The sequence below is a fragment of the Camelina sativa genome, chromosome 4 (assembly GCF_000633955.1).
Source record: "Camelina sativa cultivar DH55 chromosome 4, Cs, whole genome shotgun sequence".
Taxonomy (NCBI): Eukaryota; Viridiplantae; Streptophyta; class Magnoliopsida; order Brassicales; family Brassicaceae; genus Camelina; species Camelina sativa.
Window position 1 is genome coordinate 29,178,797 of NC_025688.1, and position 15,932 is coordinate 29,194,728.

General features: G+C 38.2%; 5 protein-coding genes across 6 annotated transcripts in view; 4 read left to right on the forward strand and 1 right to left on the reverse strand.

Annotated features, from left to right (window-relative positions):
- On the reverse strand, nucleotides 710-3,087 carry LOC104783193 (U11/U12 small nuclear ribonucleoprotein 59 kDa protein). The gene is made up of 9 exons (XM_010508314.2): nucleotides 3,031-3,087; nucleotides 2,749-2,939; nucleotides 2,276-2,606; nucleotides 2,106-2,189; nucleotides 1,953-2,018; nucleotides 1,756-1,828; nucleotides 1,352-1,668; nucleotides 1,233-1,273; nucleotides 710-1,144 (listed from the first exon to the last, which is right to left on the reverse strand). The coding sequence occupies exons 2-9, from the start codon at nucleotides 2,901-2,903 to the stop codon at nucleotides 1,051-1,053; spliced, it is 1,161 nt and encodes a 386-aa protein (XP_010506616.1). The 5' UTR covers nucleotides 2,904-2,939; nucleotides 3,031-3,087; the 3' UTR covers nucleotides 710-1,050.
- On the forward strand, nucleotides 3,589-5,379 carry LOC104783195 (delta(8)-fatty-acid desaturase 2). The gene has a single exon (XM_010508315.2). It carries the CDS (start codon nucleotides 3,860-3,862, stop codon nucleotides 5,207-5,209), a length of 1,350 nt encoding a protein of 449 aa, XP_010506617.1. The 5' UTR covers nucleotides 3,589-3,859; the 3' UTR covers nucleotides 5,210-5,379.
- On the forward strand, nucleotides 6,429-7,702 carry LOC104783196. Its single transcript, XM_010508316.2, has 2 exons — nucleotides 6,429-6,970; nucleotides 7,154-7,702. The coding sequence occupies exons 1-2, from the start codon at nucleotides 6,657-6,659 to the stop codon at nucleotides 7,539-7,541; spliced, it is 702 nt and encodes a 233-aa protein (XP_010506618.1). The 5' UTR covers nucleotides 6,429-6,656; the 3' UTR covers nucleotides 7,542-7,702.
- Nucleotides 10,136-11,011, forward strand: LOC104784438 (glutathione S-transferase T3-like). Its single transcript, XM_010509465.1, has one exon. The coding sequence runs from the start codon at nucleotides 10,136-10,138 to the stop codon at nucleotides 11,009-11,011; it is 876 nt and encodes a 291-aa protein (XP_010507767.1).
- Nucleotides 15,120-15,932, forward strand: part of LOC109124672 (protein ABIL1) — a 2,553-nt gene continuing 1,740 nt past the window's right edge. Inside the window, exon 1 of one of the 2 annotated variants that reach the window (XM_010508319.2) lies at nucleotides 15,120-15,491. In XM_010508319.2, coding sequence (XP_010506621.1) covers nucleotides 15,399-15,491 — 93 coding nt within the window. In that variant the 5' untranslated portion in view covers nucleotides 15,120-15,398. The remainder of the gene's footprint in view (nucleotides 15,492-15,932) is intronic. The other variant, XM_010508317.2, reaches the window with a different exon arrangement.

The window sequence follows — 15,932 nt, forward strand, 5'->3', positions numbered from 1 at the left end:
ATCATCTAGTTTATTTTTAGCTTTTATTTGCGTCTCAAGCTCAATGCTGCTTTTATTTGTGATCATCTAGTTTATTTTTAGCTTTTATTTGCGTCTCAAGCTCATTTCAACTAACCTTCTTCATATGCAGGTTTGACTTTTTTTTTGTAGTCCAATAATGATGGAGGGAGCAGCATTGCGCATTTCCAGTGGTTCTTGTCACAGGTAATTTTAACTTGCTTCACTTAATATATATGAGAAATTTTTATAAATGACTCTTATTGTTTGTTATGATTAGCCAGAGAAACTTGAAATTCGAATGAACAGAAACCAAAAAATCACAATCAAGATGGAACGAGCTTAATAGGTGATAAACGAACTGAATAAATCGAAACCACCGAAAGAGCTGCTCTTCGGGTTCATTCACCCTCTTCTTGTTTTGGTAATAAAACTAATCAAATACTGCATTAGCGGCAGTTTGGTAACTTTGAACAGAAGGAGAAGAGACGAAGGATCAGGAAAGTGGTGCGTGTGAATCTCACGGCAACAGTTGTGTGTTTGTATCTCTGACGTGGACTTTTGACTTTTGACTTTTGCTATTCGTATTTTCTAGGCGCGGGTGAATCTCACGGCAACAGTTGTGTTTTGTACCTCTGACGTAGACTTTGACTTTTGCTATTTTCTAGGCGCAGGTGAATCCTAAAATTATTGATGTTGTTTAGTTTAAGAATGAGACGACAAAACCTTTTCTCTTGTTATTCCTTTTAGAATTTAGTTAGATTAAACGGGACACTGACGGGAGAATGTCACTTCCCCCGTATATGAGTTAATTTATCCACAACCTACAGTAAAACATTCTCTCGACAAATATCACATTTAAAATGTTTGGTCACACACACCCGACTCATGAGCAATGATGGTAGAGCAATGTGAGCGGATGCACGTGCTCTTACTCTCTCGCCGTCGTCTGAGTCGGAAAAAACATAATCTGACGCTGGAGATACTGAGGAGCCATGGACCCTATCTTAGTGATGTTGGTCGAGACAAGTATCTTAATTATCCGCACAGCGACTAACTAAGATCTCTTTTGGGACTATTAACAAGACATGAAGCCCAAATTTCATTAGCTGGTGGCGACGGCTGAACCCAGTGTCCAGGAATCCGGCTGTATATAGAAAATTAAAACCTTTTCTTAAGAGCCAAACATCAAAATCTTGGGTAAACAATGATATAGTACTGTTTTGGTAACTTACCTTCCTCCATGACTCAGATATGAGTCCCATTCTCTTCTGATCTGTATTTTAAAACCATCAGCTGAATCACTTCTTTTAGTGTAGAAATAAAAGAGATGGGGAATTCAAATAAAACCCACCTCAATAAGTCTTCCCATGTCAAAATTGCTTCCGTAGTAGTAGTGATAGAACTCGACTGGTAAATTCGAAATATTGTCGCAACCATTTCCAAGAGCTTCAATTGTCTTTTCACAAGTAGCTGCCACTGTATTGCTTTCTTTATCTGTTGTGTCTTTGCTGATTTTGTTGCTGGTATTGAGAGTAGTGTCCTCCTCAGAGGCAATGACATTCTCTTCGGTCTCTGTGTTGGTTAGGGACTGAACTTGGTTTTCCTCTTGCTCCACCGCAGCACGAACACTCTCGAAAAACTTGTCATCTTCTTCGGGAAGGAAATGCCCTGCATAGTGTTCATATAACCCGATTACTTTAAGTCAGACGCTGGTCTCAGAACACATTGTACTACTACTTCAGATTATTGACATACCTTGCTTCTTTAGTTTTTCAATTCTTAGGGAACGTAACTCTTGCATTTCCTCAACAATTAGAGCCAGTTCAAGCTGAAACATCATAACCATGAGTTTGTTTAATATATAAAAATCACTGGAAAGAACAAGAATTTATATGAAAACCTATATCCAGTTCCCATATGATGTTAACTAGGATGGCTTTAAGAAGTCTCACCTCGGGTTCTAGTCTCCTGCGCTCTCGTCTTGCCTTGACCTTCTCAATTGCCTTCATCTCGTCGACCTGAAAACAGATAGACCTTGTCAGAGATACCAAATGAGGAACATCTATTATTGCTATCCCACTTATAATTCGAGACAGTGATATTACCTTTCTATTTGCCATGTCTTTGGCCATCTCCTTTTCCCTCCATTCATCTGCCTCTCGAACAGCTTGTTCAAATCTTTCAGGCTCCTGAAACAAACAGTATAATCAAGATGATGAAGATAATATCTCAAATACTGCAACACTGGCTAAATAGAGAGCATAGAGAAACCCACCTTAGCACGCATTTCTGCAACACACCGTCTCTTTCGTTTCTTCCACAGTTTGTTCCTTTGCGATTTCTTCAATTTGCAAGTCAATCTAACTGCTGCAGATTTCTCTTCCCATGGAGTATTCTCATCAACAACAAATCTAAAAGGCTCAAGCTGTGCTCTTAAGGTAGACATCAAGGAGTTAGCAGCTTCCACTGAAAGCATCTCTTGCTGTCCCAAATCCATCTTCATACCTTCTAGATATCTTACACACTCTACTCCTGAACCTTGTTCTACAACTTCCGTTGAACCTTTGGCATCTTTGATCATCCTCAACGCTTCTAGTTCCTTCTCCCTACATATATACCAACAGTATAGTAGATGAAACTTCCAAAAACTCCTATATGTGTAACTATACACCCTAAGATGAAAACTCCAACACTCAAATCGATTCACTATCACAGAATAATACAATTTGAGTGACCATTGTTACTTACATTGATTTAGCCAGGTTAAGCGTATCTTGGAGTTGTTTAAGCTGATCGGTTATGTTCTTTGTATTCCAAAACACACCACAACGAGGCGGGTCCGGGGGTAACATCGGAGCCCATTGGAACGGAGGATGTGGAGGCTGGAAATTCGCCGGATTCATCTCGGAGGCTCTCTACCAGAAACCCCCAAAATTCAGCTGTGAGAGCAACGAAAACAATGAACTACTGTAAGTTTGCTTAAAAAATTATAACAAATCTTTATGAACATGTAAATTAATTATCGTTTACAGATAAAATACGGAGGAGGAGACTTTGTTCGGCGAGTTCCGTCGCCGGCAAAAGCAAAAGCTGAGCACGCGAGGTTGATATATTTGGGCCTTGCAATTGATACAGTAAGGCCCATTTTGAAAAGATATAAGCCCATACATAAGGTTTCGAATCCGCCAAAAGTTGGTTGAATCACAAACATCTGTTGTTGTTACTTGTTACAGTTGAGAAGTGAGTACCAGACAAAACTAATATAGAAGAGATAAAAAAAATTATGTTTACCATTTTTCTGATTTTGGGATTTGATTCTCTGTCGTTGACAACGACTTGACTTTGATTTTGAGTTTTGAGGATACTTAAGTTTCTTTTTCTTTATTTTTGCCGGTGGATACTTAAAAGTTTCTTTTGAGTCAACCAAAATAAGAAATGAAATTTGGTACAGACACCAACTAATGAACAGAACAGAACAGACTGACAAAAACACATGTATGACAACTTTATTGCATCTCTGTCAACAGAGTTTTTCTGCAAAAAAAAACAATTCCATTAATAGAGTTTAACGTAACGGGTTAAAAATGCAATTAAAACCAGTGGATTTAAAATCAGTTCTAAAAATAAAAACACAAGAAAACATGTGTCCAAGACTCCGATTCCCAAAACAGTAAACAAATCCAAAAAAAAATCCAGAATAAAAGGAAGAAAAAAGAAGAAGAAGAGATCGAATCGATTCAAAATCCGTGAAATAACGAATCCGGATAGATAGAGAAAGGTTTTGCATTTGCAACCTTTCTCTAATTGGGTTCTGTTTTTTTTTTTTTTTTTTTTCTGGAATTTGGTAGATTTTAAGACAATGGCGGATCAAACGAAGAAGAGATACGTTACAACCGAGGATCTGAAGAAACACAACCAACCTGGAGATTTATGGATTTCGATTCAAGGCAAAGTATACGACGTTTCCAATTGGGTCAAAACTCACCCCGGAGGCGAAGCTGCGATTCTCAATCTCGCCGGCCAAGACGTAACCGACGCGTTCATCGCTTACCACCCCGGAACCGCATGGCACCACCTCGAGAAGCTTCACAACGGTTACCATGTGAAAGACTTCCACGTGTCCGAGGTCTCACGTGACTACCGCCGTTTAGCCGCCGACTTCTCCAAACGCGGCCTCTTCGACAAAAAAGGTCACGTGACTCTCTACACCCTCACGTGCGTCGGCGTCATGCTCGCGGCGGTTCTCTACGGCGTTGTGGCGTGTACAAGCGTCTGGGCTCACCTCATCTCAGCCGTCTTGCTCGGCCTCCTCTGGATCCAGAGCGCTTACGTCGGCCACGATTCAGGTCACTACAACGTGACGTCAACCAAACCGTGCAACAAACTGATCCAGCTCCTCTCCGGAAACTGCCTCACCGGGATCTCAATCGCGTGGTGGAAATGGACGCACAACGCTCACCACATGGCTTGTAACAGCCTTGACCACGACCCGGATCTACAACACATCCCGATCTTCGCCGTCTCTACCAAATTCTTCAACTCGATGACGTCACGTTTCTACGGCAGGGAACTAACCTTCGATCCTCTAGCTCGATTCTTGATAAGCTACCAGCACTGGACGTTTTACCCAGTCATGTGCGTCGGAAGGATCAATCTCTTCATCCAAACGTTCCTGTTGCTATTCTCGAAACGCCACGTGCCAGATCGAGCCATGAACATCGCCGGGATTTTGGTTTTCTGGACTTGGTTTCCTCTCCTGGTCTCGTTCCTACCGAACTGGCAAGAGAGGTTCATCTTCGTCTTCGTGAGCTTCGCCGTCACGGCGATTCAACACGTTCAGTTCTGTTTAAACCATTTCGCAGCTGATGTTTATACCGGTCCGCCAAACGGAAACGATTGGTTCGAGAAACAAACCGCCGGTACGCTTGACATCTCGTGTAGATCGTATATGGATTGGTTCTTTGGTGGGTTGCAGTTTCAGCTGGAGCATCATTTGTTCCCTCGGCTTCCTCGTTGCCATCTCCGGACGGTATCGCCGGTTGTTAAGGAGCTATGTAAGAAGCATGATCTTCCGTATAGGAGTCTTTCGTGGTGGGAGGCTAATGTGTGGACGATTAGGACTCTTAAGAATGCAGCGATTCAAGCTAGGGATGTGACTAATCCTGTGTTGAAGAACTTGCTTTGGGAAGCTGTGAATACTCATGGCTAAACCAAAATTTCTGATTTTTAACAGATCGGGTTTGATTCGGTTTTGTTGGTATTTAATCTCGTTTGTGGAGTTCTTTTTTTATTAGTTTGACTGTTTAGGTGTAAACTCTACTACCATGATTAAGAACAAAAATACATAATGTATTATTATTTTTTTTTTTATTATTTTTTTTTTCATAAAATTCTGAATTATTTTTATTTTGTACTCACATTATCACTTCTATGGCTCCTTGATGACATGTGCGAGATTTTTGGGAAGTTCTAAGCAAACCAAAGCATGGAACATGAAAATGGTTATGCCCACCACGAAATGCGTACTTGTTCTACGTAGTAAACTAGTACGTACAAGACGGATTGTGCGGGTCTAAAACACATGTGACATGACAAAGTAAACCACCGGGAAAAAAATGGAGCTTTCCAACCAAATTGTTTGAGTTCACGTCAATGTAACTATGTAAAGGTTTCGTAATTTCGTCGTGTACTCAAACTAAACAATTCAATCCGTGTCACAAAAACTTCGCACCAATCATATGTTCGAGTTTATGATCCTCTACAGCTAAGTGTTTTTTTTTTTTTTCCAATAACTAATTTGTTTTGTAATCAAGAGTTTATAATAATTAGTACAATTTCCAATAATGGGCTTTAGCTAGGCACCTGAAGCCCTAATCATAAATGGATCGTCATATAATTTCAAGAATGTGCAAACACATATAACAAAGTTTCAACGGTCATGATCGTTGACGATGGCAAGTCCTAGAATCGTTATCCATGCGGAACGAAAAATTATCCTCAAGAGNCCCACCACGAAATGCGTACTTGTTCTACGTAGTAAACTAGTACGTACAAGACGGATTGTGCGGGTCTAAAACACATGTGACATGACAAAGTAAACCACCGGGAAAAAAATGGAGCTTTCCAACCAAATTGTTTGAGTTCACGTCAATGTAACTATGTAAAGGTTTCGTAATTTCGTCGTGTACTCAAACTAAACAATTCAATCCGTGTCACAAAAACTTCGCACCAATCATATGTTCGAGTTTATGATCCTCTACAGCTAAGTGTTTTTTTTTTTTTTCCAATAACTAATTTGTTTTGTAATCAAGAGTTTATAATAATTAGTACAATTTCCAATAATGGGCTTTAGCTAGGCACCTGAAGCCCTAATCATAAATGGATCGTCATATAATTTCAAGAATGTGCAAACACATAAAACAAAGTTTCAACGGTCATGATCGTTGACGATGGCAAGTCCTAGAATCGTTATCCATGCGGAACGAAAAATTATCCTCAAGAGAATTTCGCTGACCTATCCTCGCGTCTCGTCTCGTCTTCTCCCTGAATCCCAAGGAAGCCCAGCAGCATATTCCTCTGCAAAATCCCTTTCTCAATCCCTTTTATTGTTGGTAAAACAACGATTGCCCTAGTTTAAATTTCTCCGGTCTCCTGCGATGGCATTCCTTGTTCGTTCGTCGGAGATTCCCACCGTCTCGGCGAGAATCAATTCGAGCGTAAGTCCTTCGATTGCGAGGAGTAGTAAGGTTAAGGTTAAGGTTTCCGCGATTGACGCCAGAGACTTGTCTCGTGTTAAGAATCAGAAATCGAGCTTGGTCGGCAAATTCTCAGCTCCGGTGAAAGAAGATTGCGAGGTTACCAAAGAAGAAGATAAACAGAGTTACTATGTCAATATGGGTCACGCCGTTCGTAGTATCAGAGAAGAGTTCCCTTTGTTGTTCTACAAAGAGCCCAATTTTGACATTTACAGGTTTGATGATGATTCTTGTTCATTTTAGATCATCTAAATTGAACGGTTCTTGATTAGTGTCATGCTTGTATCCTTACTTTGATGTGTTCTTGATTTAGCTTTTCTTGGTTAGATTTCTTAGTGAAGGCTCTGTTTGATCAGTAGTTCTTGATTAGCTTATTCTCTTGTCTAATCTTGCTACAGGGATGATATAGTGTTCAGAGACCCTATGAACACATTCATGGGAATTGATAACTACAAATCTATATTCTGGGCGTTACGTTTCCATGGAAAGATCTTCTTCAGAGCACTCTGCGTCGACATTGTTAGTGTTTGGCAACCCACAGAGAACACTCTGATGATACGATGGACTGTTCACGGGATTCCTCGTGGTCCTTGGGAGACTCGTGGTCGATTCGATGGGACTTCAGAGTATAAATTCGACAAGTGTGGCAAGATTTATGAGCATAAAGTCGATAACATCGCCATTAATTCGCCTCCCAAGTTTCAAATGCTCACCGTTCAAGAGCTTGTTGAAGCTATTAGATGCCCTTCGACACCCAAGCCGACCTACTTTGAGTTCGGAGATTGATTCACCATCATCATCTGAAAAATATACTAGTGTTGTGTATAGTTATCTTTAGTACAGTGTGGTTATAGATAGAGTGGTACGGTGTGTGTAATATAGATGAAGAAGCAACGATATAAACCCAATAACATGAATATTAAATACATTAAACCCTTTTATGCCTATAATCACGAAAAGCTTATATACATGTTGGAAAAATAAACATAACAATGTAGCATGATACATAAATTAATAACCATTTACAAACCAGCTGTATCCCTTTGTTCATCAATGTCTCTCTGCTGTGATGTACTAAAGGTTTTAGCCATTGTTAAGAGATTAGTAATACATACAATAAGTTGCTTCCGTCTCTACACTGTTATCTTTCACTCAAATACTATGTTTAAACCCAGCTGCTAGCGTCACAGAGAATATCCATCACATAATCTGTCAAAGAGTCTTGAGGCAACCTGATACAAGCCATCAAGATACTAGCTATAACCAAAACATGGATCAGCTTTATTCTCCATCTCAAACAAAGTCCCAGCAAAGCAACCAATGATCAAGTTATAGATTAGTAATACTACATCACCTCATATTTTTATTCGAATAATTTACATAACAGAATAATTGGCACAATCCACAAACTAGAAGTTCTGGTCAGTGGTCATTGTCGCATGTTTTTAATTCACCTGAATCATTGAAGAAAACTTGAAAGCAGCAGATCAGAAAGAAAGGAAAAAAAAAAAAAAAGTGATTTCTGAGGAGAGGTATATAAAAAATTTGGGGCCAATGATATTTGCCCAGTAAAAGCAATGATGACCCATGGGCCTAACACGTGCAGGTCCGTTTACGAAAGCTAATCCCACACGTGTGGATCTTAAAGAATGCGAAGCTGGCTTTGATGCTGAGCGTATGTTTTGTTTTTCATGCAGCTCTAACCGGAGTCATTAAAAAATCCATTACCGTTGACCGGTCTTTTGTAAGGCTACTTCCGTCATTTACTTTCTCCCCCCAGATCCCACCTCTGTGTTGGTTACTTAAATGACTCTGCCTGCATAAGAGCATGTGCATCGCACCGTCCTTCGTCCGTCCCACTTAATTAAAACGATTGATTTAAATCGAAATCATATATTATACAAAAAAACGTTCCTAAAAACGGGACAATTTATATGCGTCCCTCAGGACACGTGTCATCCTTTAATAGGATGTTGTTTTATTTGTAGGATGAAAGGAAAAAAAACTCGACCGATCAATTCATTTTTTCTTTCGCACTCTCTCTCTTTACTCTCTCTGTATCGCGACGGCGATTAATCAAAAACTTTGGATCGTCTCCATCAAAGTGAAGATTTGCAACGCGAAGGCCTCACTTAGTGTATCATCTTCCAAGATATCCAATTGTAAGAGGTATGTGTTGTAAATTGAAGAACGAATTTGATGGAATCTCGATTTAGGGTTTTATGATTTTTTTTTTATTTAGGGTAAAGGGAAATTGTCTGGGGGATTCGATAGAATAGGGAAATTGTTTGTGGGATTCGATAGGTTAGGGCAATTATATGTGGGATTCGATAGATTTGAGAAATTTTTTGTGGGATTCGATTTAGGGTTTATGTTCCTTTCGCGATTTTAGGGTTTCGGGAATTTGTTTGGTTAGTTTACTATGTGTTTTTAGATATATGATCTCTCTGATTTTTGTTTCGATTTAGGGTATTGGATTATTTTTTTGGTATCGATGGTTGAGTGTGTCAATTTTTTGTTATAATTAGGTTTTTGGTTTATGTTTATGGGTTTAGCTAGTTGATTGTCCGAGTTTATGGCTTTGTCTGTTAAGATTGTTGTCAGTTTGTATTGATTATGTGGATTCTTTTATGCTAAATCGAGTATAACCTTGCAATTGTTTGTTTTTCATGAGTTTCCTCAGCGTCACCTGGAGAAAGCCACACATAACGGGAGGCAGTAGCAACAATCATCGAGTAAGAGGTAAATAATCGATTCCTTTAGCTACAGACATGTCCATATATTGTTGTTTGGTGGACTCGGTTTTGTAATTGCTGTGGTTGTCTTTGTAGTGGTCGTTGTTGTTGTCTCTGTAGTGGTTTTTTTAGTGGTTTTTATAGTGGTGTTTGTAGTGGTCTTTGTTGTGGTCTTTGTTGCGGTATCATAAATTGATTTGATAAACAAGTTAATATGATTGGTAAACAGCTTGCTAGTATAAAGGATAGTGTAGTTGATGATTGAAGTCTGATAAAAGGGAGCGAATATTAGTGGTGAACAGCTTGCTAGTATAATGCTTTGGTTTTTTATAAGTTGTCATAAATTGTGATTAGACTTAGGTAGTTGGTGGATAGGTCATTATGATTGTTAAGTTATTACTTGAGAACGATGTGCTCTTTTAAACACCAACCAGCCTTCAATTTTTCTCCATCATCTTCTATGTATCTTCTGTATCTTTCATCTTCCAAGTCGTTTTCTTTGAGAACGACTTATGTTCCTCATCTTAAACTTCTATTTCTCTATGCTACACTCTTTTCCTCATCTTCTTAAACTCTTTTCCTCTTTGGTACACTCTTTTCCTCTTTCGTACACTCTTTTTCTCATCATCTTAAACTCGTCTTCCTATGACTTCTTACAATACATTCTGTCAGTCGTCTTCTAGTTATTTAGAGCTTCTCAACAGTCAAGGAGAAGCTCTTAACCAAGACGGTGCTTATGAAATACCTACTTGGAGCTCTCAACAATCCCATGATGAACCTCTTTCTCAAGAGACACCTGTCAAGAAGGATAGGAAGAAATGGAATCCGGCTGACGATGAAATACTAATAAGTGCGTGGCTGAACACTTCAAAGGACCCGATCATTGCAAATCAACAAAAGGGAGTAAGCTTTTGGCAAAGGGTTCAAAAATACTACGCAGAGTCTCCTCATGCGATAGCCAATGGTGAACAGGGTGTGAACATCAACTGTAAGCAGAGATGGTTCAAGATCAATGAGTCCACAAACAAGTTCTGCGGGGCTTATGCAGCTGCAGAGAGATCCAACAGTAGTGGACACTCTGAGAACGATGTGCTGAAGGTGGCTCACGACATCTACTTCTCTGACTATAAGACGAAGTTTACAATGGAGCATTGCTGGTGTTTGTTAAGGTTTGAGCAGAAATTCCTTAACCAAAACGCGATTAACACCCCCTCACCTTCAGTCAGAACAAAGAGGAAACCAGTTGGTGCAGCTGATCAATCCGAGGCAACCCACACAGAACAAGACTCTGAGATAAGGCCTCAAGGTATCAAGGCTGTGAAGGCTGACAGGAAGAACTCTCAGGGAAAGTCTCTTGCTGAGTACACGAGCATGTGGGAAGTCAAGAGGGTGGATATGGCTGAAAAGGAGAAGCTACAGAAGCTTGGCATACTAGACACACTTCTTGCCAAACCGGAGCCACTTAGTGCAGCTGATCAACTTATAAAGGATAAGATAGTGGCACAGTATTTTGCAAATTGATGTATTGACTTAAGAAGCAACTTTGTATTTCCTAATTTAGTAGATTAAGTTTGAATTTCTGTTTCAGTGTTAAATTTTGTGTTCTCTTTGTTATCTATAAATGTATGTGTTCTCTTTGTTATCTATAAATGTATGTGTTCTCTTTGTTATCTATAAATGTATGTGTTCTCTTTGTTATCTATAAATGTATGTGTTCTCTTTGTTATCTATAAATGTATGTGTTCTCTTTGTTATCTATAAATGTATGTGTTCTCTTTGTTATCTATAAATGTATGTGTTCTCTTTGTTATCTATAAATGTATGTGTTCTCTTTGTTATCTATAAATGTATGTGTTCTCTTTGTTATCTATAAATGTATGTGTTCTCTTTGTTATCTATAAATGTATGTGTTCTCTTTGTTATCTATAAATGTATGTGTTCTCTTTGTTATCTATAAATTATGTGTTCTTTTTGTTAAATGTAAATTATGTGTTCTTTTTGTTAAATGTATGTGTTTCCAGGTTTAGTATCCGATGGGCCATGACTACAGCTACTCTCAGCCTGATTCCTCAGAGGAGTATGTTATATATTCGCAGGACACTGAGCAGAGGGAAATAGAGGCTGAGAGTAACTTACTCGATACTCAGGCGACTCAATACCCTCCCCAACCTGAGGTTGAGTTCGGATTCCCCAAGGTATGCTACTGTGGTGGTCAGCCTATTCTATCCTCAAGCGAGAACAGAAGGTAAGTGGTTTAACATTGCCATATTATTAAGTGATTTCCAATGTTTTAACCTGTGGTTGTATTGATTTGCGATGTTTTATATGTTCATGGAGGTTCTTCACATGTTGGAATGTTGATGATGGAGAGATGCATATTCACAAGTGGTGGGATGCAGCGGTCATGGAGGAGATGAGAGAACTGAGCAGACAATGTGAACTGCTGACGGAGAAGGTAGATAGCATTGCATTCGACAGTGACTACGACTCACACATCCGCAATGAAACCGAGCAGAAAATAGCCCAGTTAGAGAAAATAGTGTTTGATCTAGGGAAGAGCAGAAATAAGTTTAGTAATTGTTTTGAAATGATGGTTTTCTCAACAGTTTTTGTTGTTGCTTTACTGGTAATTGTGGTGATGTCTAAATACAACTGGTTCTGAACTTGTATCCCTACTTGTTTGTACGCTTGTATGCCTATCATTACCCGTGACTATTTTCTGAACGTATAATCTTGTATGCCAGGTTTTTTTGTATAGTCATTCATCAATACTCACAAGCAAAATAGTCANCCTACTGTGGTGGTGAGCCTATTCTATCCTCAAGCGAGAACAGAAGGTAAGTGGTTTAACATTGCCATATTATTAAGTGATTTCCAATGTTTTAACCTGTGGTTGTATTGATTTGCGATGTTTTATATGTTCATGGAGGTTCTTCACATGTTGGAATGTTGATGATGGAGAGATGCATATTCACAAGTGGTGGGATGCAGCGGTCATGGAGGAGATGAGAGAACTGAGCAGACAATGTGAACTGCTGACGGAGAAGGTAGATAGCATTGCATTCGACAGTGACTACGACTCACACATCCGCAATGAAACCGAGCAGAAAATAGCCCAGTTAGAGAAAATAGTGTTTGATCTAGGGAAGAGCAGAAATAAGTTTAGTAATTGTTTTGAAATGATGGTTTTCTCAACAGTTTTTGTTGTTGCTTTACTGGTAATTGTGGTGATGTCTAAATACAACTGGTTCTGAACTTGTATCCCTACTTGTTTGTACGCTTGTATGCCTATCATTACCCGTGACTATTTTCTGAACGTATAATCTTGTATGCCAGGTTTTTTTGTATAGTCATTCATCAATACTCACAAGCAAAATAGTCATTTGTTTAGATGTGTCACATGCTAGTAAATTAAACAATCACGGGTATCACATATATTCTCATTTCATTTACTCTATATATTCTTCCTTTCTACATGATGCAAAACCATATCTTTGCACGAGTTTACTCTTTTTCTATACTCTTTCTCTATACTCAAACTAAGATCTTTTCACTTTTTCCTTGAAAAAATGTCATCTTCATCAAACCATTACCACTACCAAAGAGATGGTGTCGATGATTTTGATGGTTATTTTGATGCTTATTTTGATAATTTTCTAGAAAATTCTACTATCATTCAAGAACCAGTCGAGCCAAAGAAACGGATTTTTATTGAGAGAAACCGGGAAGAAGGCCATAATAATCTTTGGAATGATTATTTCAGTGATACTCCAACATACCCGGACTATTTATTTCGTCGCCGGTTTCGCATGCACAGGCCATTGTTCATGCGTATTGTGCAACATCTCTCTACTGAAGTCGAGTATTTCCATCAATCCCAGGATGCAACCGGACGGGCTAGTCTATCACCTATACAAAAATGTACTGCAGCAATTCGTCAATTGGCATATGGTACTGCGTCCGACACAGTTGACGAGTATGTACGAATTGGTGCTTCAACAGCTCGAAAATGTTTGCACGAGTTTACCGCTGCAATAATCAACTTGTTTGGCGATGAATATCTAAGACGTCCCAGACCAGACGACCTAGAAAGACTACTCTATGAAAATGAAAAACGTGGATTTCCCGGGATGGTTGGGAGCATTGACTGTATGCATTGGGGGTGGAAGAATTGTCCAACAGCTTGGAAAGGGATGTATTCACGATCAACCGGAAAACCTACAATCGTGTTGGAGGCGGTAGCTTCCTATGACCTCTGGATATGGCATGCTTTTTTTGGAGCTCCAGGTACTATGAATGATCTTAATATTCTGGATCGATCAAATGTTTTTGATGACGTTCTTAACGGTAAAGCTCCGGAGGTCAACTTCTTTGTCAATGGAAGGGAGTACAATTTGGGGTACTATCTCACGGATGGTATTTATCCAAAATGGGCCACTTTAATACAATCTATCCGGCTTCCACAAGGTATGAAAAATTCTCTATTCTCTAAAAAACAAGAAGCTGTGCGGAAAGATGTTGAGCGTGCCTTTGGAGTCCTGCAAGCTAGATTCGCCATTGTTAAAAATCCATCTCCTTTATGGGATAAATACAAAATAGCAAATGTTATGAGAGCATGCATAATACTCCATAATATGATTGTCGAGGATGAACGAGAGACATACAGTTTCCGAAACATTGTTTCTGAATTTCAACACGGAGAAGATGTGGATCAAACATATACCGTCGGTGCCGCCAGTTTGGGTTCAAATATGAGCAGTACGATTACTCGTCGAACAAATATGCGGGATAAACAAGTCCATGACCAGTTAAAAAAAGATTTGATTGAACATATTTGAACTAACTTTGGACATCTTACAGATAATGAAGATTAATAAAAAAAATTCTATGCAGAAGAAAAAAGTTTGTTTTTATTTTTGATGTTTGTATGGTTTAGGTTTTTTACTTTTAATAGTTTATTGTATATTCTGTTTTTTTTTCAAGTTTTTGTAACTTTGTAATTTTCTTATGTTTTTAATGTCAATGTTATATTTTTAATTATAATTAAAACTTTAATATGTTTTTACTTATTCATTTAACTAACTAATTTTTTTAAATTAAAATATTATTATTTTTTCAGGGGACCAATTTTAAGGGACACCAATGCTCATACCAAACTTAAGAAATTCTGAAAATAAAATTATTATATTTGAGGGACCAAAATTTGTCCCTCACCAATGCCCATGCTCTAAGAATCTCAGCACAAAACATTTATTAAATATCAACAACCCCAATTAAAGCAGCAAATACAAGACATGTGAATTTCTTACCTGTCTGTCTAGTAGAGTATTATTTTTAATGTATACTCGACAAATATATTTATTTTTATTCAACTATGCTGTATTAATTGTTGTTATTCGAAACCAATCCAGTGTTTTTAAAATTAATTAATTAGCTTTCAAATGAAACGGAAACTACAAACTAGAGTTTTTTTTCTTTTCTTTTTAAAGTCATAATAATTAATATGAATATTTTTATTTTAAAAAAACACAGTGCGTCTTTCCCGAAGTCGTTTTCTACAGTAGTAAATTACTACTACTTTTTTTTGTTTTTTAAATTAACTCTGAAAGCAAAAGAAAAATGGCAATTTGAGTCCTTGGAAATTTGGAATCGCTTCTACTTCACTCACCGTCTTTCCTATTCTCTTCTCTCTTCTCTCTCTCTCTCTTTCTCTTTCTTTCTCTGTCAAGTTAGCTTAGCCATCTCACCATAAAGCTAAACCTTACATCACCAATCAAATCCCCAACAAACATTGTTACAGTAAATCCCAAATTCACAAAGCCGTAGTTTCTACACAAATTATTCATTCCCTGTGATTGTGATCCCACAAGTTTTAAGAAACAGAGGAAGGAAAAAAAAAAAAAACTAAATGGAAACGGAGATATCGGGAACGGATAATTCGGCAATGACCTTCGACGAGGTCTCCATGGAACGCAGCAAGAGCTTCGTTAAGGCATTGCAGGTTCCTTCTTCCTCCTTCTCTCTGTATTTTTTTTTTTTGGAGTAATTAGATTCTCCAATAAATTAAACAGCTACGATGTACGATCACAATAACTTGGTTTGGTTGAGCCCAGATCCATGATATCGTTCTAGAATATACACGTTTTTGGAGTCCTTGGTTATAAAAAAAAAAAAACTAAAGTCTTTGTTGTTGGCTGTAAATTTGTTTTGATTAATAATGGGACCAATTTAGTTAATGATTGTCGGTTAGTGTATCAATGTTTCTTCAAGATTTGCATCTGGGGTCAGTATTAGTTCTTGGGTTTATTAAGACAAATACCTTGACTTATGATTTCTTTTTTTTTTTTTATATAGCTTTTGTGATCCAGAGTTTGTTTTACCTGGAGACGACGACTAGACATAGAAACTTCTGATTTGTTTGGATGCTTTTTTTTTTTTTTTT

Coding starts and splice junctions, on each gene's coding strand:
- LOC104783193 (XM_010508314.2), bottom strand. CDS start 2,903: ATGAATCCGGCGAATTTCCAGCCTCCACATCCTCCGTTCCAATGGGCT. Junction 2,190..2,275: donor TTGCAGAAATGCGTGCTAAG/GTGGGTTTCTCT, acceptor TGTTTGTTTCAG/GAGCCTGAAAGATTTGAACA. Junction 1,829..1,952: donor GCAGGAGACTAGAACCCGAG/GTGAGACTTCTT, acceptor ATGATGTTTCAG/CTTGAACTGGCTCTAATTGT.
- LOC104783195 (XM_010508315.2), top strand. CDS start 3,860: ATGGCGGATCAAACGAAGAAGAGATACGTTACAACCGAGGATCTGAAG.
- LOC104783196 (XM_010508316.2), top strand. CDS start 6,657: ATGGCATTCCTTGTTCGTTCGTCGGAGATTCCCACCGTCTCGGCGAGA. Junction 6,971..7,153: donor CCCAATTTTGACATTTACAG/GTTTGATGATGA, acceptor ATCTTGCTACAG/GGATGATATAGTGTTCAGAG.
- LOC104784438 (XM_010509465.1), top strand. CDS start 10,136: ATGACTTCTTACAATACATTCTGTCAGTCGTCTTCTAGTTATTTAGAG.